The sequence below is a fragment of the Aspergillus bombycis genome (assembly GCF_001792695.1).
Source record: "Aspergillus bombycis strain NRRL26010 chromosome Unknown contig00088, whole genome shotgun sequence".
In the NCBI taxonomy this organism is placed as follows: Eukaryota; Fungi; Ascomycota; class Eurotiomycetes; order Eurotiales; family Aspergillaceae; genus Aspergillus; species Aspergillus bombycis.
In genome coordinates, this window is record NW_019170090.1 from 47,838 (window position 1) to 71,663 (window position 23,826).

The 23,826-nt window shown below is 50.3% G+C and overlaps 7 protein-coding genes across 7 annotated transcripts; 5 read left to right on the forward strand and 2 right to left on the reverse strand.

Annotated features, from left to right (window-relative positions):
• Nucleotides 1-231: 231 nt before the first annotated feature.
• ABOM_008320 (uncharacterized protein) lies at nucleotides 232-2,701 on the forward strand (the record flags this gene model as incomplete). The annotated part of the gene is made up of 5 exons (XM_022535449.1): nucleotides 232-850; nucleotides 958-1,395; nucleotides 1,448-1,865; nucleotides 1,954-2,037; nucleotides 2,104-2,701. The coding sequence occupies 5 exons, from the start codon at nucleotides 232-234 to the stop codon at nucleotides 2,699-2,701; spliced, it is 2,157 nt and encodes a 718-aa protein (XP_022386234.1).
• Nucleotides 2,702-3,549: 848 nt separating this feature from the next.
• On the forward strand, nucleotides 3,550-5,200 carry ABOM_008321 (uncharacterized protein; the record flags this gene model as incomplete). The annotated part of the gene is made up of 4 exons (XM_022535450.1): nucleotides 3,550-3,802; nucleotides 3,875-4,572; nucleotides 4,634-4,838; nucleotides 4,899-5,200. 4 exons carry the CDS (start codon nucleotides 3,550-3,552, stop codon nucleotides 5,198-5,200), a joined length of 1,458 nt encoding a protein of 485 aa, XP_022386235.1.
• Nucleotides 5,201-5,886: 686 nt separating this feature from the next.
• ABOM_008322 (DUF3632 domain-containing protein) lies at nucleotides 5,887-6,792 on the reverse strand (the record flags this gene model as incomplete). The annotated part of the gene is made up of 1 exon (XM_022535451.1): nucleotides 5,887-6,792. The coding sequence occupies one exon, from the start codon at nucleotides 6,790-6,792 to the stop codon at nucleotides 5,887-5,889; it is 906 nt and encodes a 301-aa protein (XP_022386232.1).
• Nucleotides 6,793-7,403: 611 nt separating this feature from the next.
• ABOM_008323 (uncharacterized protein) lies at nucleotides 7,404-12,236 on the forward strand (the record flags this gene model as incomplete). The annotated part of the gene is made up of 5 exons (XM_022535452.1): nucleotides 7,404-7,670; nucleotides 7,735-8,845; nucleotides 9,153-9,834; nucleotides 9,898-12,139; nucleotides 12,195-12,236. The coding sequence occupies 5 exons, from the start codon at nucleotides 7,404-7,406 to the stop codon at nucleotides 12,234-12,236; spliced, it is 4,344 nt and encodes a 1,447-aa protein (XP_022386233.1).
• Nucleotides 12,237-13,711: 1,475 nt separating this feature from the next.
• ABOM_008324 (dimethylallyl tryptophan synthase) lies at nucleotides 13,712-14,838 on the forward strand (the record flags this gene model as incomplete). The annotated part of the gene is made up of 2 exons (XM_022535453.1): nucleotides 13,712-13,892; nucleotides 13,937-14,838. 2 exons carry the CDS (start codon nucleotides 13,712-13,714, stop codon nucleotides 14,836-14,838), a joined length of 1,083 nt encoding a protein of 360 aa, XP_022386230.1.
• A 1,303-nt stretch (nucleotides 14,839-16,141) lies between these two features.
• Nucleotides 16,142-17,877, forward strand: ABOM_008325 (oligopeptide transporter; the record flags this gene model as incomplete). Its single annotated transcript, XM_022535454.1, has 3 exons — nucleotides 16,142-16,403; nucleotides 16,459-16,825; nucleotides 16,884-17,877. 3 exons carry the CDS (start codon nucleotides 16,142-16,144, stop codon nucleotides 17,875-17,877), a joined length of 1,623 nt encoding a protein of 540 aa, XP_022386231.1.
• A 503-nt stretch (nucleotides 17,878-18,380) lies between these two features.
• On the reverse strand, nucleotides 18,381-23,319 carry ABOM_008326 (putative transcription factor (Snd1/p100); the record flags this gene model as incomplete). The annotated part of the gene is made up of 6 exons (XM_022535455.1): nucleotides 18,381-18,878; nucleotides 18,933-19,313; nucleotides 19,369-19,510; nucleotides 19,574-19,820; nucleotides 20,477-22,952; nucleotides 23,182-23,319. 6 exons carry the CDS (start codon nucleotides 23,317-23,319, stop codon nucleotides 18,381-18,383), a joined length of 3,882 nt encoding a protein of 1,293 aa, XP_022386228.1.
• Nucleotides 23,320-23,826: the final 507 nt, after the last annotated feature.

Sequence of the window (23,826 nt, forward strand, 5' to 3'; positions counted from 1 at the left end):
TTCATGATGGGTAAAGATCACATGGATTCAGATTCAACCAGTCATGTCTTTGCTATTCGGAACGGGCAGTTTGGCTATGATGATGACCCAGAAAAAGCTGTGTTGAAAGATATATGTTGGGAATGCCAACCTTGTTCCTTTACTGTAGTACTGGGGCCCGTTGGGTCGGGGAAGACAACATTACTAAAGGCACTTCTTAGCGAAGTGAGGTGTTACAAAGGGGCTGTTTCTATGACAGATTTAACCGCTTCCTATTGTGGTCAGGACGTATGGCTTCAGGATCTGTCTTTCCGAGAAAATATTCTTGGAGGACTTCCGTTTGATAGAAGGCTTTATGAGGACGTGGTGTTTGCGACTGGTTTGGATTCCGAGATCTCAAAATTCCCACAAGGTGATGGAACCAAAGTAGGATCCAAGGCAGTGAGCCTTTCTGGTGGCCAGAGCCAACGGGTTGCTGTTGCTCGGGCGATCTACGCACGCAAGCCACTGCTTCTCCTGGATGACTCTTTCAGTGGCTTGGATACCACATCTCAGTCTTTGATTGACAACCGTCTGTTCGGCCCAACTGGGCTTTTGAGAAAGGTTGGCTGTACCGTAGTTCTGGCCACACACAGCAGGCGGTACCTGAACAACGCAGATTCGGTCTTCATACTTAATAAGGATGGGGTGATCCAGCATCAAGGCCCTCCCAACCAGCTGAGATTGGTCAGAAGAACGTCAAACAAAGATATCGAAGTCCCGGGCAGTCATACAGAAAATGGGAGCAGCTCATCGCGAGATGCACAAGACGACACAACACCCTTAGCCTCAGCAGGCCAGAGTCTGTCCGAAGACTTGGCTCGGCAAAAAGGTGACTTTTCTATATACAAGTATTATTTGGCAAGTGTTGGCATTTTTAACCTATTAACCTACATTCTGTTAAATTGTTTCTTTGTATTTGTTCTCGTTTTGGGCAAGTTTGGGTCGGCTTCTGGGTCGATGCGGTTGAGGCAAGCCCGGGTCGGCACACTAATCTTGTGTACGCCTGCTCTTATGTCGCAATAATGGTGGGTGTCTTGATCATGTATGGGTCCGTTCTTTTCTTCATGTTCCAGGTGATTGTTCCTCGATCCGCTCGGAGGCTACACTCGGCGCTCATCGAAACCACGACACGAGCTCCCTACAGCTTTCACGCTGCCACCAACCCTGGTATCACATTAAATCGGTTTAGTCAAGATATAACATTGGTAGATATTGATCTCCCTTCAGCTGCTGTGCAATTCTTCTTGGATTGCTTCACTTGTCTTGGCCAGGCAATCCTAATCTGTACGGGTGCTAAATACGTTGCCGTATTCTTGCCGGTGATGATTGTCGCAACATATGATCCAGAAGGTCTATTTGCGGACATCTCGCCAGGTGCGCTTTTTGGACTTGGAGGCAAAATCACCTTTGCTCAGCCAGATGCTAGAGACTTACAGTGGAATTGTCACAATACGAGCTCATGGATGGGAACATCGATTCCAAGAGGATAATCTAGCATTGCTGGACATGTCACAACGACCATATTACGCACTGTACTGTATCCAGCGCTGGCTCAGCTTTGTGCTCTCGTTGCTGGTTGCCGTCATTACGGTTATTCTCGTAACCTTTGGGACCCAGATCAGAAATATCACATCTGGAAACGCAATGGGTGCAGCATTGATCAACGTTCTAAATTTTGCCCAGACACTGAGCAAACTCGTTGACGCATATACCAGTCTTGAGACATCTCTGGGCGCTGTTGGAAGGATTAAATCTTTCACATCTGATGTGACACCGGAGGACGATGCATTAGTGACCTCGCAGAGTCCACAGCTCTGCTCTCGCCCAGGCATCGGCAAGATCGAGTTCAACTCCGTCACGGCATCCTACAGGCATAGACTGAAACTAGTTCGTTTTCTGTTAAACGTAATTGAACTGACATTTCCTTGATAGTCCATTGTCCAGACCTGCTCTGAGCAATGTCTCGTTCTCTGTTGAGCCTGGTATGAAAATCGGCATATGTGGTCGATCAGGGAGGTAGGGTTTGAGCTTTCTTGGTTGAATTTTTATACCTCCACAAAGATGGCTGACCCATCTTGGCAGCGGGAAGTCTTCTTTGATTTTGGCCCTACTAAAAATGCTACCGCTTCGTAAGGGCGCCATATACATAGACGGTGTCGATATCTCCACCATGTCGTGTGATGCTGTACGATCGATATGCAACACCATTCCTCAAGCCCCCGTGATCTTCCCGGGAAGTATTCGACAAAATCTCGATCCTTTGCTAGTCCATTCCGACACAGAGCTACAGGCTGTTCTGGAGTCATTGGAATTATGGCAAATAGTGTCGTCACGAGGTGGCTTGGATTCCGATATGGATGCATCGCCTCTTAGTCATGGTCAGAAGCAACTACTTTGTGTCGGACGCAGCTTCCTTATGAATGGTGAGAAACGGGTCCTGATAGTCGACGAGCTCACGAGTAGCCTAGACCAAACGACAGAAACCTTAATATTGAAGTTCCTGGAAGAGAAGTTTAGCCAACATACTGTGTTGGCGGTGACGCATCGACTCAACACCGTCACTCAGTACGATCGTATTGCCGTCTTCGAATGCGGTAAACTAGTGGAGTGGGGAGAGCCAGGAAAGCTGCGAGACAGTGATCAGGGGCTCTTCAGGTCATTTTGGGCCAACTCAGAATAAGCACTGACAGGGTGGCAGCCTCTACGGCTGTCCAGCAATTCGTTCGTCACACTCTGTACATACCTTGGTTGGTTCTTATAACATAGGTGTCTTGAAGAAGGGTACCATCTAGAGCATAGACCATATGTACTAACCTGTTAGAGCCTAACTATTGAATGGCTGTCTAGCTATGCAACAATATATGGCTCCAGGAACGGAATATGTCGTTCACACAGCAACTTACAGAATCTTACAAGGCAGCTGTATGTATAATCACGGTCCAGATGGTGCAATATGTTAATGGTTGTTTCATTATTAAATTACTAATCGAAGTAACTTAGACCATATAGTGATCGGGCATTCTGGCCATCAACAGGGGTGTCGGTATGACCAGAGGTGTGAAAGTCTGTTCTGCCTAGTAATTTAGTTAGACATTCGCAGCAATGGCTAAGGCCTGCTGGCTTAATCTAATCTTCGAATACGTTTATATTTATGAGCAAATATGATTGTGTAAATCTAAGTATATGGAGAATCTATAGTCATTGTTGCCTTACCGACTGGCTAGGCAGTAAATGTACTAGTAGATACGACATGATCCAATCTCTCTTTAGTCTTGCCTCATGTTATCTCTCCGGTTACATGGGTCGGGCTACAACCCTTGTTGTTCCTTCCCTAGTGCTACCAATGGGCAAGTTCCGATGAGTGGACCTAAGATAAGAGTCGGATTTAGCGTGTTGTAAGGAGCTGCTTAGGGGACCAGTTCAAAAGTACGACCCAGGCATGGAATCCAGCACTCTCATATCGCCGCCCCAAACCGGACATTTTGATCACTCTCTGGCTTTCGCACCAAGTGATGTCACAATAGTCTGATGTCTCTTGGCAATGACAATATGCGGTCGAAGCGTGTGCTGCTTTTGCTCTACCTGACGGCCTTTCTGTTTTTCCTAGGAGAAAATATCCAACAAGCCCCACGAACCCAGATTTACGAAACTATTATCTGCCACCGTATGCTACCATGGAACTCGGGGGACATGCCAGCAAGGGAAAGATGCAAAAGCAAGGCTGTCCAAGAGGAATTGGCCTTCCTCAAGGGCACAGAGAGAGTATTTGGGGCACTACCGAGTACATCTTGAATAGCCCTCAAAGTGCTGTGTTTAATGCTTATGCTGACCGTTCAAATGTGACGTTGGGTAGCTGTTCTTGTGATTCCGTGGAGTATATTCGCCGAGCGATATGGCCGCTGCCTTTCCTTGAAATTAGCGTTACTTGGCGTCCTGTGTGAAGAGGCATGGAGCTGTCTCATCTGCTGGTTCTCAGACTCGGCCCCGATCCGCCTCATCCTGCTTGCGCCCTTATTCGAAGTCATTGGTGGTGGACCTGCCATCATCACCACTGTTATACATTTAATGGCCACCGAGGTGACCACGGCTGAAACACGGACATCAACCTTTTTTGCTATTCGCGCCATGGCAATTGCAGCGGCCATCCTAGCCCAGCTCGTGAGCTCGTTCCTTATGACTCTTAATGTATGGATGCCGTGGCTTTTAGGATTATTCTGTATTCTTCTCGCAGTGTTTGTCGTCCCGTGTGCACCAAACTCCTCCACCGAGAATTCCCTGAATGAGAACACCGTGCTAAACCCGGGACAACATAATGCGCGTGGTATGGGTACTTTGAGCCCCAAGGGATCCCTGAGCAGCAAACAGGCTAGAATTCGATCTCGTCTCGTCTTGGTGGCGAAGGAACTCCAGGAAGGTGCAAGGGTTGTCTACGGGAACTTTTTGCTCATCGTATTACTAGCGATGTCATTCCTGGGCGAGCTCTGTGAGGATTCGCTTGCCATGGTCTTGTTGCTTTACATTTCGAAAAGGTATGACTGGGAATTTTCTCAGGTATGTTTTGAGTCCATTCTCGCAGGGAGAATAAGAGTCAAAAAGCTGACATCATGGGCAGGCCAACTTTATATGGGCTCTCGGAGAGGCTGTGCAGTTTGTGTTCTTGATCATCCTTCTTCCGCAAATCAGTAGGATGCTCTTAGCTCGTTTTAAAATGAATGCATATGCAGCGGATTTTACGATATCCATTGCCAGCACAATTATGCTTAGTTTGGGCAGTTTACTACTCGGACTGGGCGTTTCTATACCTGTTGCCATCATAGGTATGCCTTCAATCTACTCCATGTCTCAGAACTATAAATCACTAAGCTGTACCCTTCTAGGAGTCATTCTGATGTCCACAGGGGGAGGACTTCAATCGGCACTGCGGTCTCTCGTGACAATGGTCATTTCTCCGGATGATATCAGTGTTGTCTACTCCATTTTCACTATCCTCCACGTCTTGAGCACTTCTTCAGTAGGCCCTATATATTCAGGTGCCTTTACTTTGGGATTGAAGTTCGGGACTGAGTACACTGGGCTTCCATTTATAGTGGCTTCCACTTTAGCTGGTCTATCCTTGCCACTGTTCTTGTTTGTTCGACCCCGCCATAACTATGAACCAGTACAGGAGGCTAGCGATTGAGGGTTTGGCCTTATGTATGAAGCTGGACGTACATATATCCAATGAGAATATTCACTTTTGATGAATTCACAGAGCACCAAAACAGTCCACTACATTGAAGTGACAGTGCAACAGGTCATTGGATTCAGGAAAATCTGCCAATAATTTTCTCCACTGCTCAACATCAGCACTAGTTCCGCCTCAGCCTGTCTGTTCCAGCTTCCCTCCCAGTGTGATAACGTCAGTCGGCCTTCCACCATATCATGATTCATCAGCAGATCCATCGCTAGTCTAAGATATCCGAGCTGGATCTAATACCTGACCTATCTTACTGCCAGGGTAGATAATATAAACATTTTCCTCTCTATTGTTACTGATATCTCTGTAGTCTAACTCGAATATCATATCTTAGCTACCTTCCTTAGAGTCTTATTCTATACATATTCCATCTTCTCTATATACCACTATATATTTCTACTCATAAATAAATACTTAGATAAATATATTTATAGTTACAGAATCCAACTGAAGATATGCTCTCAGACTCTTGCTTGCCATTGGCTATTTTAGAAACATTACAAACTAGAGTGATACTAGTTTCTAGAGAGCTAGTAATTCATTCCTTTGAACCAGTAAACTTGTACGGCTGGTTTAGATGTGTTAAACAACAGCGGTAAAAGGATACCAGTTTGATACTATCTCGAGTGCTACTTGCCTAAGTCATTACTGTTATCAATGGCTAAAATTCTCTCACCCCAAAACTGCATAACCCTCCAACCCCGCTGTGCCAAAGCCGCCGTCTCAGCGTGGCCACAATGGCTGATCTCCTCCAGACGCCGCCTCCAGAAGAGCCACCTGGCAGTGCTAAAACCGGTGTCCGGAACAACTTGCGCATCTCTAGCAAGATCACCAATCGCCGAAGACTCAAATCCCTGGGCCGAGAGACAAAGACTTTCGATTTTGTAGGCACACAGCTCAAACCAGGCTACCGCTGCTGGCAGCAGACCAACGATGGGCAGCAAATCACCGCCCTGTTGGTCGTTGGCTGCAATCAACGGCCTGTGTGTCTCGAACGTATCCCTGAAAATTGAAAGAGCACAAACGAACAATTCTGGGTCACAGATACCCCAAGCGCTGATACGGGCTATAAAGGCGCTGAGGTTATGCCGCTGTCGCGCTGGTAGCTCATCGGCCGTCTTCCAGGCCGCTTGGAACTCCTGCGCAAGGAAGGGCAGATCGACCCAGATCTTTCCATCAGAGGTCGATGCTTCCTCTTCAACTCCCGAGGCTTTATTACGGCGAGTCAACACGCCCATCCCTCGAGCGTGTAAGATCTGGCTTGCCAGGCGATCTTGGGCGGGGTGGTTGGCATCTGTGATTTTGGCACCTTGGATGATCATGTACCATAGTTCACGCATGTCATATTCGTAAAAGACTATTGGAAGGCCGGACCTAGTGTAACGACTGGCAATGTTTTTCGTAAATAGCCTGAATTGACGCCAGAAGGTGTTGTCGTTGTCATAGCCATATGTTTCCCGGTCAAGATCAATAGCACCTATATGATCAAGGCGGAATCTTTCTCGACTGCGTATCTGGTCTTCGAAAGTGGACATAGTGTGATATGGTCTAGGCGTTATGGGATCTATAGACACGGCAGGAGGATAGGTTTGTTTGTTCTTGTTTAAATACAATAGGGCAGGGGGGGAGCCTGGGACGGTGTCTTAGGGCTTTGTGTACAGGCAGCAACGTACGATTGTGTAGACCTAAGGCGGGGTCAACAGTGACCACTTCTACTAGGAACTGGTACAGGGGCTTTCTTATGCACGGTGTCATCTATCGTCTCCCTAGTGGGGTAGCTTGGTTTTTTACTCGGCTGTATAACTGTTATGAACCCTGGCAGACGCCACCATCAGAACAATAGCATTGATAACAATAAGCGGTGAACATATTGCGTGGCAGAATAAGTGGCGGAATGATTTTAATCATTAGAAGCTTCTCAGCCAATCACAACAGCATTGACTGGCATCATGATTACACATCAGATGAGCGGTTGCCTTCCTAACATAGTAATCGGATCGACTTCCAATTTTAGAGGTTTCCGACAACATCTCCACATATGTACTTGAGGCCTGGGGTAATTGCGAGCCATATAAAGTCGCAAAGACCCCATCGTAAAAATGAGGGGAAGCCAGATATTTCTATACTTTAAGCAGATCCGCACAAGATGGCAATGTCACGACTTCTCTCCCGATCAGCGGTTCGGGCTGCGTCCACTTCGACTTCCGCTCAAACCACCAAGGCGGCGGGAGATATTTCGAGCGTTTTCCCCAGTTTGAGACCAGATTACAAGCCAGAGCCTCTGCCACCGCGCTTCAAGGATCTAAAGTTGCAATACTTCGAGAAAAATGAAGACGCGCTGAAGAAAAGCTGGAAGAGACTACTGCCCAGCTTAGAAGAGGAAGTTGATAAGATCAAGTCAAAAGGAAGCGATGTATGTTTTCTATGTTTTAAGTGGTGATAGCTTTTGCGGGGCTGCGTCGCTAACTTTACGCCAGATTATTCCTTCCGTGGATTACGCGGACGTTGTCTCTGGAAATGTCCCAGAGAAGGTCCTGGCTGAAATCCGTCATCGCGGAACCGTAGTAATCAGAAATGTGCTACCCCGTGGAATGGCTCGAGAGTACAAGGAGCGCGTTGAGGACTATGTTGCTGCCAACAAAGAGCGTGTGAAGGCTTTCCCACCAGATTCGCCTGCAGTATACGAGTTGTATTGGACTCAATCACAGGCGGAAGCCCGGGCGCACCCTAACATGCTCGATACACAGCGCTTCTTGCAGCGTTTGTGGCATTCATCTGACCCCAAAACAAAAATTTCTACTCGAAACCCTCTCACATACGCCGATCGACTCCGGATCCGCATGCCTGGTGATTCCAAGTTCACCCTTGGCCCCCATATCGATGGTGGCTCGCTCGAACGGTGGGAAGACCCTGAGTATTCCCGCGTTTATAGCAAGATCCTCGAGGGTAAATGGGAAGAATACGACCCATGGGACGCAAAGCATCGCGTCTCGGCCAAGATGGACTTGTATAACGGTGCCGGCGCCTGCTCCATGCTGAGGTTTTTCCAAGGATGGCTGTCCATGTCCCAAACAGCCCCAGGCGAGGGCTCGCTACATGTGTGTCCCATGATTGTTCACAGCACCGCCTATACCATTCTCAGGCCATTCTTTGATACGCAAACACTGCAGCCCGCATTGGATGCCACTTTCCCTGGATCTGTCCCTGGCGCTTGCCAGGAATACAACCCCGTCACCCACCCACACCTGGAGCTTGAAAGCACTATGGTTTCGGTACCTGAGGTGGAACCGGGTGACTATGTCGCTTGGCACTGTGACTCTCTGCACTCTGTTGATAAGGAACATCAGGGCAAAGGAGACTCGAGTGTACTCTATATCCCTGCCACTCCTATGTGCGACATGAATGTGGATTATCTGCTCAAGCAACGCGAGGCAGCTCAAACTTACTCCCCGCCTTGGGACTTCCCAGGTGCTGGTGGACCCGGTGAGAGCGGCTTCAAGGGTGCCCTTGACTGGAACTCGCTCAATCCTGAGGGCTTGCGTGCTATGGGCCTAGGCAATACGCGATGGGAGGTTACCTCTGACATGAGTGAGGGCGAAAAACAGGTTGTTGAAGCTGCTAACAAGACATGCTTTGGTCAGTCATGAAGGGTTGGATTATTTTCTCGTTTTTCTCCAATTTTGTTTAGTGAATATGTTGGTGTCATTTAGGCGTATCGGTGGCCGCATCAGTTACCATCAGCGGGTTATATTATATAAATCGAAAGAATTGCATTATCTAGACAGCGAAAGTACGCAGTATCGGTAGCAGTTGGAAACTTGGAATGGAATACTAGTAGTAAAAGCTAGGCCTTTGAAGTGGTCAGTTTGATGTGTTTGCTTTCCTCAGTTCATAGCTCCACTAGCGTCAGTTGAGATCACCGCCCGCAGCCTTGACCAACAGGGAATCCCGAACAACACTACAGCAGGTCGTACTGTCATTTCTAATTTATCCTTTGCGACCCCCCATGACCAGTTTTCTGTTGAGGTAATAACCATGCGGCTACAGGCGACGCTCCTTCTGCTCGCCTCGTGCGTTCCCTCAGCGCTGGCTATCTATCGCGACGAGGTCGACCATATCGATTTCCACCATGCTCTACTCGGTCCTGCTTCGTCCCATTCGACCTTCTTCCTCAAGCCTTCGTCCTCCTCTGATGCATCCTTACTCTACACTTTGTCCGAGAAATTGCTCCTTGGTGCCGTAAATCCTAGGGATGGGTCCGTGGTGTGGAGGCAGAATGTCTCCCGATCCGCTGCAGCCGCTGACAGCGGCCTCTTACGTGCTTCCGACGGGACCAATGCCATGGTTAGCGCAGTGGGCGACTATCTGTCATCATGGAGCGCTCTGGATGGTAAATTGATTTGGGAGAGCTGGTTTTCCGATGGACATGTGGCAGACCTTGAGCTACTAGAGCTAGAGGATGCTGCCTCGCCTTCGGCCGTTAAAGACACGATTGCGCTTTTCGGAGGTAAGGCGGGGGTTGTTAGAAGACTGGATGGAGATTCGGGCAAGGTCAAATGGGAGTATAAAGATGAAAGGTTCGACCCCAGATAGTCTCGTTTGTCATCTCCAGTGCTGATGTTTGGTGGGCACACATCTAGTGGCGATCTCCCTTTCCAAGTCTCGTCCTCCTCCACCGACGTTTTCTATATTTCTCTGCAATCCGCTCTTCTGAAGGGCTATAAGATCAAGGTTACATCTATGGACCTTTTGACCGGTCGTCAGAACCAACAATTGACTTTGAACTCGGAAGGTGACATTTCCGGGCCCGAGTCTGTGCTTTTCGTGGGCGCAAACACCGCCTCCCCTCTGATTGTCTGGACAGATAAGGCTCAGAAAGCACTCAAGGTCAATGTTATTGGTACGAAGCAAGTGAGCGCCATCAATATCGACAACACCAGTGGCGAGGAGCTTCGTTCAGTCACTGTTCATGCTCCAAAGAAACTCAACTCGTTGCCCCATTTTCTGGTTCACTACCAGACACAATCCACATCCTGGGCTGAGGTGTACCACGTCAACTTGAAATCCGCAGTTGTATCCAAGGCCTACGATCTGCCTCGCTTGGAAGGCTGGTCTGCCTTCTCTACAAGCACCAAAGATGCGAATGTTTACTTTACCCGGATCACGCAGTCGGAAATGACTGTTGTGTCTTCTGCTTCTCATGCTATCTTGGGGAGGTGGCCTCTTCAGTCGCCTCCGATGGAGCGCGCACTACATGCAGTGTCGGAAGTTGTCCCGAAGGGCGACAGCGTCGCGGTACGATCGGCTGCTGTTTTGGAGTCGGGTGACTGGCAATTACTCCGAAATGGCCAACCTGAATGGACTAGATACGAGGCTTTGGCTGGCGCTTTGGCTGCCAATTGGGCTGAGGAGGAATACCAGGAGGAGTTGGCTCACCAGCTTGAGGTTGAAGGTCATGAGAGCATTTTCGCAGCGTACGCGCACCGTGTCAGGCGCCACATCAAAGACCTCGAACATCTTCCTGAGTGGCTACAAGACCTGCCCAAGCGCATCCTTACCAGTTTCTTGACCGACGAAGTTTCAAACCTGGATAGCTTCGGCATCTCCAGACAAGTTATCGTTGCTACTGAGAATGGGCGTGTCTATGCGCTCGACGGCGGAAACCACGGCGCTGTTTCCTGGAGCGTGAAAGCCGCGGAAGCAGAAACCTGGGCTCCTATCGCAGTAGTCACCCAACCAGGCCTTGCCACTGTCTACACAGATGATGGCAGCTCGGTTACATTGAACGTCGCCTCTGGAGAAATCATCAAGCGGACTCCGGCTACTACCAAGCTCCGTTCTGTCGCGGTGCTCAACGACCCTCCCGCGCCCCTCGTCGTTGGGATTAATGAGAACGGTGCTCCCGTAGAGTCTACTGATCGTCCTGGATTCTTTGTCACGCTCGGCAATAGTCGCGTGCTGGGCTGGAGCGCCAACAATAACAAGTTCCCCGTCTGGGAATTTCTGCCCCCACAAGGCGAGAGAGTCATCCATGCCACCTCCCGACCAGCTCATGATCCTGTCGCATCGATTGGCAAGGTTCTGGGCGATCGATCAGTGCTGTACAAGTATCTGAACCCTAACTTAGTTCTTGTCACCGCCGTGGGCGATAACTCGGCCACATTCTACCTGTTGGATGCGGTTTCTGGCAAGATTCTACATGCTAGTACCCAAGACGGCGTTGACACCACCCAGCCTATTGCCTCGGCCATGTCCGAGAACTGGTTCGCATATTCTTTCTGGGGTGATGCCGTCAACCCATCGGATGCTAAGGGCTACCAGTTGGTGATTTCAGAGCTATATGAGTCCTCGATACCTAATGACCGTGGGCCACTGGATGCCGCATCCAACTACTCTAGCTTTGACGCACTGCCCCTGCCACATGTAGTGTCCCAGTCCTTCATCATCCCTGAACCAATTTCCCACATGGCCGTTACCCAAACCCGTCAGGGCATCACCACCCGCCAACTCCTTTGCACACTCCCCTCGACAAATTCCCTTGTTGGCATTCCTCGCCCCGTATTGGACGCCCGCCGGCCCATTGGCCGCGACCCGACCCCTACGGAGGTCGAAGAAGGCCTATTCAAGTACAGCCCCTTCCTTGAATTCGATGGCAAATGGTACCTCTCTCACACACGCGATGTGGCTGGCATCAAGAAAGTTCTTTCAGCACCAACACTTCTCGAGAGTACTAGTTTGATTTTCGGCTTTGGTGGCGATATCTTTGGCACCCGAGCGACACCCAGCCAGGCTTTTGACATTCTGGGCAAGGGATTCTCGAAGTTGCAGTTGCTTATGACCATTGTAGCACTGACAATTGGAGTGGTCATCCTGTCTCCGATGGTATGTTTCCTTCCCCCTTTCGTGGAATTGACTGGTCGTTAACGTTTTATCATAGGTCCGGAAAAAACAGGTCAACCAGGTTTGGAAGGCATCGTAGTCGCCTGTGGGAACATAGAAGACGAAAGATGAACTAGAACATAAATATATCAATAATGACATAGCTACCAATTCAGTTGTAAACTACGACGGGCGTTCAATAAACCTACATTCATTCTCCGGACTATAATATAGACCCTGCGGTGAGGAATAATTAGACAGGGATTCAAGCAGTCCCCCTTGATCAAGGTAATATTACTTCAGGGTTTATGGGTCTCTATAGGATTGGACAGGTTTGGCTCTAATGAAATTGACAAAACTCTAAGAACGCCAGCTTCGCAAATTACATGTCGGCGGCTGAGAGATACGAACACGATTTGCAACGGCGGCGGGGGACAACCCAGAAGGCGCTCAATGGTGCAGCTTTGGGTATTCTAGGCCGACACTTAGGATTTCTCACCATGAACAGTTCTGTTGGTTGACTGCTGTTGCTCATCGCATGGGCCATCCTATCTAACACAAATACTATTTTCTTGGGTTTGCCCTCAGCTGACGAGAAAAGCCCTATCCTATCAAATACCCACTCGACAAGGCCAAATCCCCGCCTAGTCCTGCAGAATCCCAGCTTGATCCAATCGGAAGAACACAACCCAGATCTTCTTGATAGAGAACCGGATTTTACTCGGAACTGGGCTGGTGGCGGTCGATAGTCTGGGAATCTTGCTTATTCGGTGTAAACGCGTCTAAAACTTACATTGGACTGCAGATACTAGACTGATATTGTACGTTGATTGGAGAGGTTCTTCTTGTCAAAGTTTGAAGAAATATGACCTGTTCCCACTACGGGGTACTACATCAACAAAGTAAAATATTACAAAATTTACCAATTATCAATGCACTGTATACAGATATTAGCCGAGTTGATCGATCTACTATGTACTACTCCATACTCCGTATATGATCTACCAATTAGAATAGGCTATATATATATATATATATATGGATCATCAGGTATCTACGCTTTTCAAACCTTCTAGCTTAGGCACCGTGGCCCATATATTTCGGGGTTATCATCGCTATCTTGGGTATCCCTAAGCTTAGATACAACTGCTACTGCTACTATTATAGTAAGATCCTTAGTTTAGGTATAAGCTCTAATAAACAATCTTAGTATGTTATCCTATAGAATAATATATTCTACAGAGTACAGTAAAGTGCGTGGCTTACTGAAAAACGCTAAGGTTTCGGTATAACATGGCGACTGTCTCGATTGAGTCCCACTGAAAAAGATCGCTTACGGTCGTGCGTTCCTATATTTGGAAGGGATCGTCTGATCTATCCTGGACAATATGTTATAGATATATAGGTCTCCCGAGCTACACGACGCGAGCATGCAGCTAGTGGCCAGCCGGCAATTGGTTTAAGAACGCTTGTGCTGCCGGGTCTGGGCCCTTCCTGTTATCTGTCTCTGCTATATCCTGTGCTGCGCAATTGAAACCAAAGTGCATCCAGGTCAACGACCTACCATCTACCAAAATGTCTCAACCCTACCACACTTTAACCAAGTCCCTCACATTTCCCAATCTAGACCAGTATCAATGGTGGCAGCAAGCTGGGCCAACTCTGTCCAAGCTGCTCTCCACAGCCAATTATCCTATCGACCAACAATACCAATACCTCCTCCTGTTGGGCCTACACATCATCCCCATGCTGGTCCGTATCCTTCCTCCCAGCGACCGGGACTCTACAAGAGCCCCATAGGCGGAATCGGCACCCTCGAATTCAGCCAAAACTTCACCAAGGACAAGAACACGGTCCGGATGGGGTTCGAGCCGGTGCACTACATGGCGACAACTGGACAAGACCCGTGTAACCAGCTCATCATGAACGAGGCAGTAACAACGTTCAAGCGACTGGGCGCTACCATGGACTTATCGCTCTACCATTCCTTGGTAGCGGGGCTTACCGTCTCCGACACGGAGCTGGCCATTCTTCGAGAGAAAGATGAGCTGAATAAACAGCCAACAAAGTCCCAGCATGTCTTCGGAATCGACATGAAGGGAGGGGACGTGTTGGTCAAGGTCTACATTTATCCGCAGCTCAAGGCTCTTGCGCAGCAAGTACCCGTGTCGGAGCTGATCTTCTCTGCCTTGGACAAGGTCGACCACGGTAAGTTGGGCGAGAGCGGGTGTCTTTCTGTCATGAAGGAGTTCATTGCAGACGAGAGTGTGAACCCGGCGACGACTCCCGTTACCTTTTTGGCCTGTGATCTGCTGGAGCCTAGCCAGGCTCGGGCCAAGGTCTACATCGCCGAGTTTCAGTTCGACTTTGAGACGCTCTCCCGGAACTGGACCCTTGGCGGGAGGTTGAACGACCCCGAGACCATGAAGGGGCTGGAATTGCTCCAGGAACTCTGGACGGCGTTCGACCTCCCCCAGGGACTGAGGGAGCCTCCTAAACCGGGCGACTCGCCGGCTCGGCTGCCGTTCCTCTACAACTTTGAGATGCAGTCGGGGAGGAAGTACCCGAAGTCGAAGATTTACTTTCCCTTGGCGGATGTGAATGATCGCGACATTGCGAATGTGCTGGAGGCGTTCTTTGAGAAACATGGATGTGCTGGATTGGCAAAGTCCTATACGGAGAATTTGTTGCAGTATTTGTGAGTGCACTTCCGTCCCTTTTGGTAGAGAATATGCTAACGGCTGTAGCCTGGTGTTGATATCTCTGAGTGTGTTACGTTGCATGCATGGTTGTCGTTCTCGTACTCGGAGAAAACTGGCCCGTATATGACGGTTTACTACCAGTGGCCAGACAGCTTCAACCAGTCCCATTTGACTGCGGGTAGCTCCTAGTGTGGTCTTGATGAGTTCCTGTGCTTAGAATGCGGCCTTATTGGCTTTTTTGCCCTTTCCATAGTAGCTAATGAACATGAACTCGCCGCGGAGGGGTATTCCAGGGTATGAATCTAGGCTGGTGGCTCGCAGTCCCTAATGTTTGTGTTATGGTCGTCATTCTTAACGGGATACCTCTAGATCAGTATCTTATCCCATTTAATTTGAGAAACAAGTAGACAGTAAGGCATGTATGTCACCCTTATTTGCTAGACTTCAACATCTGTCACACAGCCCATCTCCATATAAAATGATGCTCTCTGTATTCAAGCATAGTCTATTATTATAGCAGCGACTTTGCCCAAAACATGGCGTTCATATCTCAGAACCCTATCTCAGAACCTGGTCACTACTATGTCCACGTCTTCAGCATAACCAACCACAATATCACCACCTTCCTTACCCTTTCAGCCAACAAAATGCAATCACCGGAAACAATTATAGACAGATCTATGCCTCAATCTCGAATCCACGACGGGAAAACAGTAAGATCCTAAGAAACATATGCAAAAAGAGCCTCAATGGTCAAGTCCCACTCGTCTCGGGTTAAACCTGACGGCTCTCGGAATGAACCTACTACAAGTGGCCATCGGAATACCTTCAGCCGGTATTCGGAATGAAAACCCCTGACTCCGACATCTGGTTCAGTCCGAGCTGTGCAGTCCAACTGAACTCCGACATACACTTGGAAACCTTCCATTTTACAATGTGAATCAATGTTTCTGCGCTGCTCGTTATGAAGTAGTGGGTTACCTTGGGCACGTTAAAAGATACCGAATCCAACCCCGTCGGAGTTAGTCCAACCTCCAATGCCGAGCCCCAGGCAGCACGATTCAGTTATGTTTTCGGAGATCATAAGTGCCCATTGAGTTTTATCAACTCAACTGATAGGCCAGATGAACAAATAACAGGGATTAATTCCTAGGTAGTGACGTGATAGGGCAAAGAAGAGTCACGTTAGATAAGCAACTAGTTTGCTGGCTGGGTTGACCGTCTTTACTCTTGGTGCGCATTCAGGATAATCCATACATCTACAGACCATCTGTCATGGTCTCTAGTATTATTCTGAATCAAGATGTCGACTCCAGAGCCCACGCCCGATGCAACCGAACGCACGCCACTCCTCTCCGCCAGCGCAGATGGCGCAGCGGACGACGAAGGGGCCATGTCGCCGCCTACAGATGGGCTGAGAAGAATCGCAGATTCACTTCCCCTCTCAGCGTGGCTCGTTGCGACCATCGAGCTGTGCGAAAGATTTGCTTTCTTCGGGACCATGGGGCCCATGCAGAACTACCTCCAGTACGCTAGAGACGACCCTCTGCGCCCTGGTGGAATCGGTACGTGTTAATCCAACGTATCTATCTATACTATAGCTCTGTCTGACGTGACTAGGGCTGGGACAAGCGTATGCCACGATGGTGAACCAGGGCTTCTTGCTGTGGTGTTACATCACCCCAGTAATGGGCGCTATCGTTGCGGAACAGTACCTCGGGCGAGTGAAGACCATCATCCACTCTTCTGCGATCTACATCTGCGGCTTGGCCATGCTCTTCCTGTCCTCGTTGTCACTTGCCCAGGACTTAGGCGTGTCGCTGACTGGTCTGCTGGCGGCCCTGTTCTTTATCGGCCTCGGTGCCGGCGGCATCAAGGCGAATGTCAGTTCGCTGATCGCAGAGCAATATACCGGTCCCAAGGAAGCCAAGCGCGTCTTGGAATCAGGGGAAGAGGTTATCGTCGACAGGGCTCTAACAATCGAAAGGTACGTGTCTCATCCCCAATAACCTCCGACCAAAAGTCAGCCCTAACACCGCACCAAGGATATTCTCCACCTTCTATCTATTTACCAACATAGGCTCCCTGGGCCCTCTCCTCACAACAACAATCGAGCAGAAGCACGGCTTCAGCGCCGCATTCAGTCTCCCAGTGCTAGTCTTCCTCATCGGCTTCACAGTCATCCTAGCCAGCAAAGACCAATACGTCAGCAGACCGCCCGAAAGCTCCATCGTCTTCAACGCATGTCGAGCATGCTGGATCGCCATCAAACACAAAGGGAACCTCGACTACGCAAGACCCAGCTACCTCGCCGAAGCAGCATCACAATCCGAAGCTGAATTAGAAACACACTCAACCCCCCTCCCCTGGAACGACACCTTCATCGACGACCTCCGCAGCGCCCTCTCCTCCTGCAAGATCTTCCTGCTGTACCCGATCTACTGGGCCGCGTACACGCAATTCCTAACCAACTTCGTCTCGCAAGCGGCGACCATGAAAACCCACGGCATCCCAAACGACATCATGCCCAACATCGACACCGTGACAGTACTCATACTCCTGCCCCTCGTCGACCGCGCGGTGTTCCCCTTCCTACGCCGCCACGGCATCCCAGCGCGCCACGTGCACAGAATCACCGTCGGCTTCATCCTCATCGGCACGTCCATGTTCTACGCCTCCTTCGTCCAACGTATCATCTACGCCGCGCCGCCCTGCTACGACCGCCCGCGCGCCCCCGATTGTCTGGGCGGCCGTGTCCCGAACCAGGTCTCCATCTTCGTCCAGGCCCCGGCGTACATCCTCGTCGCCGGGTCGGAGATCCTGGCTGCCGTGGCCGGTATCGAGTATGCGTATACGCAGGCGCCGCCGTCCATGAAGTCGTTGATCATGGCGGTTTATCTGTCGGCGACGTCGGTGGGCGCGCTCTTGGCGATGACCGTTTCGCCCTTGACGGTCGATCCGTTGTTGTCTTGGTTGTATGTTACTCTGGGGATGGAGAATTGGCTGGCCGGGGCCGTGCTTTGGTTTGTTGCGGGGTGAGTGGGTTTGGAATAGCTGTGTATGTGGAGTGGTGGGTTGGATTGTAGATTGCGTTGTAGACGAGTTAATAGTGGTGGAGTTTGGTGGTTGGGTACACGTAGCGTCTTGTTTGGTTTCATATTGCTTTCGTATAGTAGCATGCTTGACTAGTTGTTGTATGATACAGCTGTATATATAGTGGCTGGACCTTCTATACGAATGCACACACGTCCGAAGAAATAGAGATCGAGTTCTGGAAAATGCTCCAGTGAGAACCCCAGTATGTATCTTGACTAATGCAGTAGTAGTAGTAGTCAGGTATAGAAATAAATCCGAAAATCTAAGTGATAAACCAATCAGAGGCTTATGACAAAACGTGAAAAATAGACACCAAATGATCAAAGATGACTCGTCTAGACATGCAATATCTAGTCTTAACCATGACGCCAATTTTCAGAGACACTGAAAGAAAAACAAAAATTATAAGTATGTGAAAACAATCATCATGTAGAATGGAAAGGCATTTAAGCAGCGACGTCTCCGTTGCTGGTCTTCTCGGTAGTGCCATTCTGCAGGTCGAGCTTCTCATTGACCTCGGCGGCGAGAGCATCGTCCGACTTCTGCTGCTCCGAGGCTGAGGTCGACTCAGCCGCTTGCGCTACCGGCACGGGAACGCTGCTCTTTCGGCTCTCGCCGTTCACCTTACCCAGGACCTCGACATGATCCCCCTTGAACAAGACAGGGCCCTTGATGAAACTGGGTTTGCTCTCTCCCTCGGCGGGAGCAGTCTCCAGCCCGCCGACAAGTTTCCGGGCCTCGTCGTCAAGGTTGGGCATGTCGCCCCATTGCCAGTCTAGCTGGCCGCCGTACTGCTTAGGGATAGTGGTCGGGTCCATGAAAGAACTGAGGGTAGGCAGGACCTCCGCAGAGGAGAGGATAAAGATCTTAGAGGTAGTGACGGGGTCAAACCAGCGCTTGATCCAGCCCCAGACGGTTGGGAAGAAGGAAGGAGCTCCAATGATCTTCGCTGGTTAGCACGACTCCATAAACCAACTACACAGGTGGGAGGGGCTCACAAAAATGCGGTCTAAGGTCTCCGGGTAATGCGCCGTAGCCAGAACACTCGCGTCCTGCATGTGACCCTTCAAGTTCCAGAACTGCTTCAAACCAACACCGCTGACATCGACAATGTTGTTCGAACTCACGATGGGCGTGTCGGGATGCGGGCGGGACAATTGGGAGCACAAGGGCATGACAAACCGGAGGAGGTTCTCATAGAGAGCAAAGAGACGCAAGAGACGCTGCGGCACTGTGGAGGACTTGTGCGTTTCCGCCGTCGCGGAGGGATCGGTCATGGTAGAGTTATAAGCGGCCATGTTCTTGCTGTTCAGGTGCCTGATCTCGAACACGTAAACGGGGATACCACGGCGGTCCCGGCGACCTGTCCATTGAGGGTACTGTGTCGCATTAGCCATTCAACGCCCCTGGCACAAGACACGCAGGTCAACCAACCATCCTCCTCGCGGCGTCATACGACTCCACATCGATATTCTCGTACAGAGACTCGATGGCATTCTCCTTGCGCCAATCCTCGGTGTCCTTGAATTGGCCCCAAGCGCCATTCACGTCGAATTTGCGGGCGCGCAGGAACCGCCTAAAAAAAATGCCCCGTCAGTGCCATACACCCCGCAGGACCCAAGCAAGACCAACAACATACAGTATTGTCGCATCATCATGGCTCGCCTCCGCCTGGTCACTCGCGGATTTGTAGTATCCATTTTCTTCACATAGTTTCTTAAACTCCTGCAGCTTCTTCTCCTGATCCTCGGTGAGATGGTTCAAATGTCCGGCCAGCCATTCCGTCCCCGCCGCCTGAGACGCGACGCAACGGGGTCGTTCTTGGGATCGCTTTCGAGCGCGGCGTTGTCGCTCTCCTGGCTGGATTTCGACCCCCACAAAGGCATCTTGTTCGCTTTAAAGATTTGTGCTCGACTGGAGAAGTTAAAAAAGGTGTTTCGGATCGTTCGGATGAACGAGGGATTAATTGATTGATTAATTGACGCACGGAGCACAAAGATCGTCGTCTAGCACGGCCGATTTCTGTTCCTTTCGCTCGGGTGCGGAACTCGATCTGAAAATCCTGTTCAAGCCCCAGACGGTAGTAAGGAGGGCGGAGATGTGAAAGGATAGGATTGGGGGTGCAAAGCACTACGCGATGACAAACACGACAGGGATCGGAGAATTCGTGACTTGGACTGTCACAATGAATGACTTTGGGACTGCAGCAGTCGGGGGTCGGGCATTGGTGACTTTTTAGTCCCGCTTATGTCAGAAATTAATGCATAAACCCTGCATCCCGCGGATCGCAATTCCATGGGGTAAAAATCCCCCCAACTTTTGGTATTCATTCATATTCAAAACCTGGTCGACTAGTATGCTATAGGATAACAGGACCAAAAGTAAAAGAGAGAACATAATACACCGCCCGTTTCCTGTGAGTCATTGTAGATTACCTGCAAATATTTATACACAAAAATCCCCCTTCCTGCATAACCTCTAGAACTAGATGTCCCAGTAACGCTTTTTTAGTCCTCGGTGAGGTCACCGTACTCCCACATACCGCGTCTCTCATGCTTCGCCTCGTCCTCCTGGCTACGCAGGTGTGACAGCGTCTCCGCGGCAGAACGTTCCCAAGCCTTCAGCTTTCTGGGTACCATGGCGAGACCCTCCCGCACGAGGTCAGCATTGATGCTGTGGTCCAAGTTCTTGGACTCGGTGGGGTCCATCAGAGTAACGTGCAGGGTTCCCTCGGGAGAAACGTAGTCCACGTTCGCCACAAGCTCCCGGTTGTAGAGCTGCTCTTCCAGGAACTCGGCAGCATCCTGCAGGTAGTCACCGGAGCCAGGGAGCTGAGCCATGGAGAGAACCGCGTCCACAGCCTGGGCACGGAGTTTCTGCACGGAGAACTGAGGCTGGCTCAAGGGCCTGAGACGAGACCAGGGAAGAACCTCGGAATTACCGAAGTCGATGTAGAGTACCTCGGCCTGCTGTTTCTCACGGTCATTGCGGCGCACCTTAGCGCGGTACCACTCATTATCCTCAGTGAACTTGGCGGCGACGAGATCACCGGCCTTGGGAGGGCCAGGCAATGGTGTGTCATTCGCCTTGTTCAGGTGGAATGAGCGGAATGCATTCATCAGTTCCGTGAGCGCAGAGGTGCCGGTGCCAATCTGCTGGATCTTCAGGCGGCCATTGGTGGGGTCAACGTAAGTAACCATCACATCACGGTAATCCTTGCGGCGCTGAGAAGCCTCATCCGCGGCGTTGGTGTCAGTGGTCTCCTCTTCTTGCTCCTCAACATCCTTGCTAGGATCCCAGTCATGCCAGAGTCCTTTGCGAGCTTCCTTGGCCCTTTGCTCCGCCGCGAAGTACTCGGTGGCATGTCCGGACTGTTCTGCAGAGTAGGCATGAACAGTAGCAAAACCTTCCTCGAGAAGGACCTTGGTGAAGTTCTCCTTGTTGACGTACAGAGTGCCGATGAAGCCACCAACCTTGTCGATTGTCTCGACGTCGATTTCGACATCACGCTGCATGCAACGCCTGTTGGCTAGGTCATGTGCTTCCTGTCCAAAAGGTTCAGACGCTTCATTGGGGTTACGGGCCGACCGAGGCGCGCGAATACCCGAGAGGACGAGGGTTAGCTTGGCGTTCTCACGAGGCACAAGAACGGTGAAACGAGAGCCCGACTTGACAAAGTCCACGACAGCCGGCACACGCTTTTGCCGCTGGAGGATGGAAACTTCCATCTTGGCCTTCTGGACGCTCTCCGAGTAGTCCTGGTACTGCTTTGTCTTGGGTGGCTTCGGAGACCACATTCCCTTACCATCCTTCTGAGCATCAGCCTCAGCGATCATCAAAGAATCATAGTCGGGGGAGCGGTCGTCATCATCCTGACGGTGACGGATCACAGAAGCGTATCCGGCCTCCACAAGAGCCAAAGCAATGTTGGTATTTCCCTGGATGACAGTGGCAACGTCCCTTTCTTCGTATCCCTCGGTAGCAGGCTTCTTGCCGTTGATGGTCACCTTGACATGCTTTCCGATGAGCTTCTTACGGGCAAACTCCTTCGCATCGGCCGCGAAGGGTGCCTGCTTTGGGTCAGAAGGCTTAGGCTGGCGAACACTGCTCAGGCTGATCTTCTTTTCCTGGCCAGCCTTGTTTCTCAGGAACAGGGTATCGGCATTCAACACACGGCTAACAATATAGTCCTCGGCGGCCCCGCCAGCAGGACCCTTTGGAGCGACAAGACCGGTAAACAGACCCTTCCGAGCATCCTTGGCGGCCTTCTCCGCACGGCGGAAATTAACCATATCAGCACCGAGAAGGGGAGCGTGCAGATCGTGGCAACGGGCCAGGCCCTCTTCCAGAAGGAACTTGGCAACGTTACCATTGGGATGGAGAACGGTTGCGATCAATTGACCCTGTGGCGTAACACCCAGGAGAGACACTTGGACCTTACGCTGCTGCAACCGGGACTCGACGAACTGCTGTGCATCATCTCCGAACGGCTCAGCAGGCTGCTCCTTCCCCTCGGCGTTCACCCGTCGGGCAGCTGGCGCCCGGACACCGGCGACAGCAACCACAACCTGCAGGTGCTCCTGGGGAGTAAGAAGCAGGCGAAGGACCAGCCTATCCCCGTTCAAGACTCTCTCGACGATAGCCTCCAGGGGCTTGTTTTTATATTCCTCGACGAGGGCCTTTCCATCGGAAAGTTCATAGGTGGTCTCCGTGTAGCCCTTGTCGGCTCCGGCCCAGACACCCTTATCTTCGGACTGAGCGTGCTCCTCTAAAGCGCGCAAACGCTGTAACAATGCAGCGGTCTCTTCGGACTCGTCGCCACGTTTACCGGCTTCCTCGCGGACGCGGACCCATCCTTCCTGGACGCTAATGTCGGGCAACAAGACTTCGAAAGTAGGGAGCTTGATTGTACCGTAATCGCGTTTGGCACCGGTAGGGATGGTATATAGGACATTGAATTGGACGACCTTTCCTACGAGCAGCTCACGAAGGAATTCGCGGGATTGAAAAGCATAGGACTGTAAGAAACCAGAGTTAGCGAGATCTCCCTCAAACCCTTCCCATAGATACTCTTGTAACAATAGGGAAAGAAAGTATAAAGGTGAAGGATGGCTGTTAGTGTAGTAGAAGTGGCATTTTTGTCAAAATTGGAGCTCGGCACTCGGAGATAGAGGCCACCTATCCTGACCCCAAACAAACGGAGGGGGGCAGCAATTGGGGAAACACCACGAAGAAAAATCCGCTCACCTCATCGCCTTCTCTGCGCAACCTGGGCGCTGAAACATATGCCAAGCTCAAGGTGCGTTCCTGTCCTGGGTTGGTGATATGCGACAGCACAACGGTGTCGCCGGACAGGACAGATTTGACGCGGGCTTCCAGAGGCATACTGGGAAGCAACCAATGATAAGACAAAATAAAAGATTGACGGCACTGGAGGGAACCAGTGTGGGGAGACAATCAATCCTGGCTTTTAAGCAAGAATGGAAAAATAAAAAATTGGAAAGAATGAACCGAGAAACAGCAATCACAGCAGTAGCAATGGATTGCCCAAAGGACGGGTTTATTGATAGGGGGGGAAGGCGTTTGGGGTAGGCAAAGAGAAATGAAATGTGGTTGGAAGGGGAGCTTCCAGACTAGTCCAGGCGGACACCTGACTTTCGCTGGTTTTTGTGGGGGGAAGAAAACAGTCTGGCCAAAGGGAGATTGTCTTCATTTCAACCAACTGAACACTAGTCCTATTCGAGGAAAATCTACTGGTGCAAGGGGAATACATAATCTAAATCATATCGAATAAAAATTCAACTCGTGTCATCATTCCTATACAATTTCTAGAATTGAATTCGCCAGGACCAGAACCTCCTATCAGTCCTCCAGGAACCGCATAGAAGATCC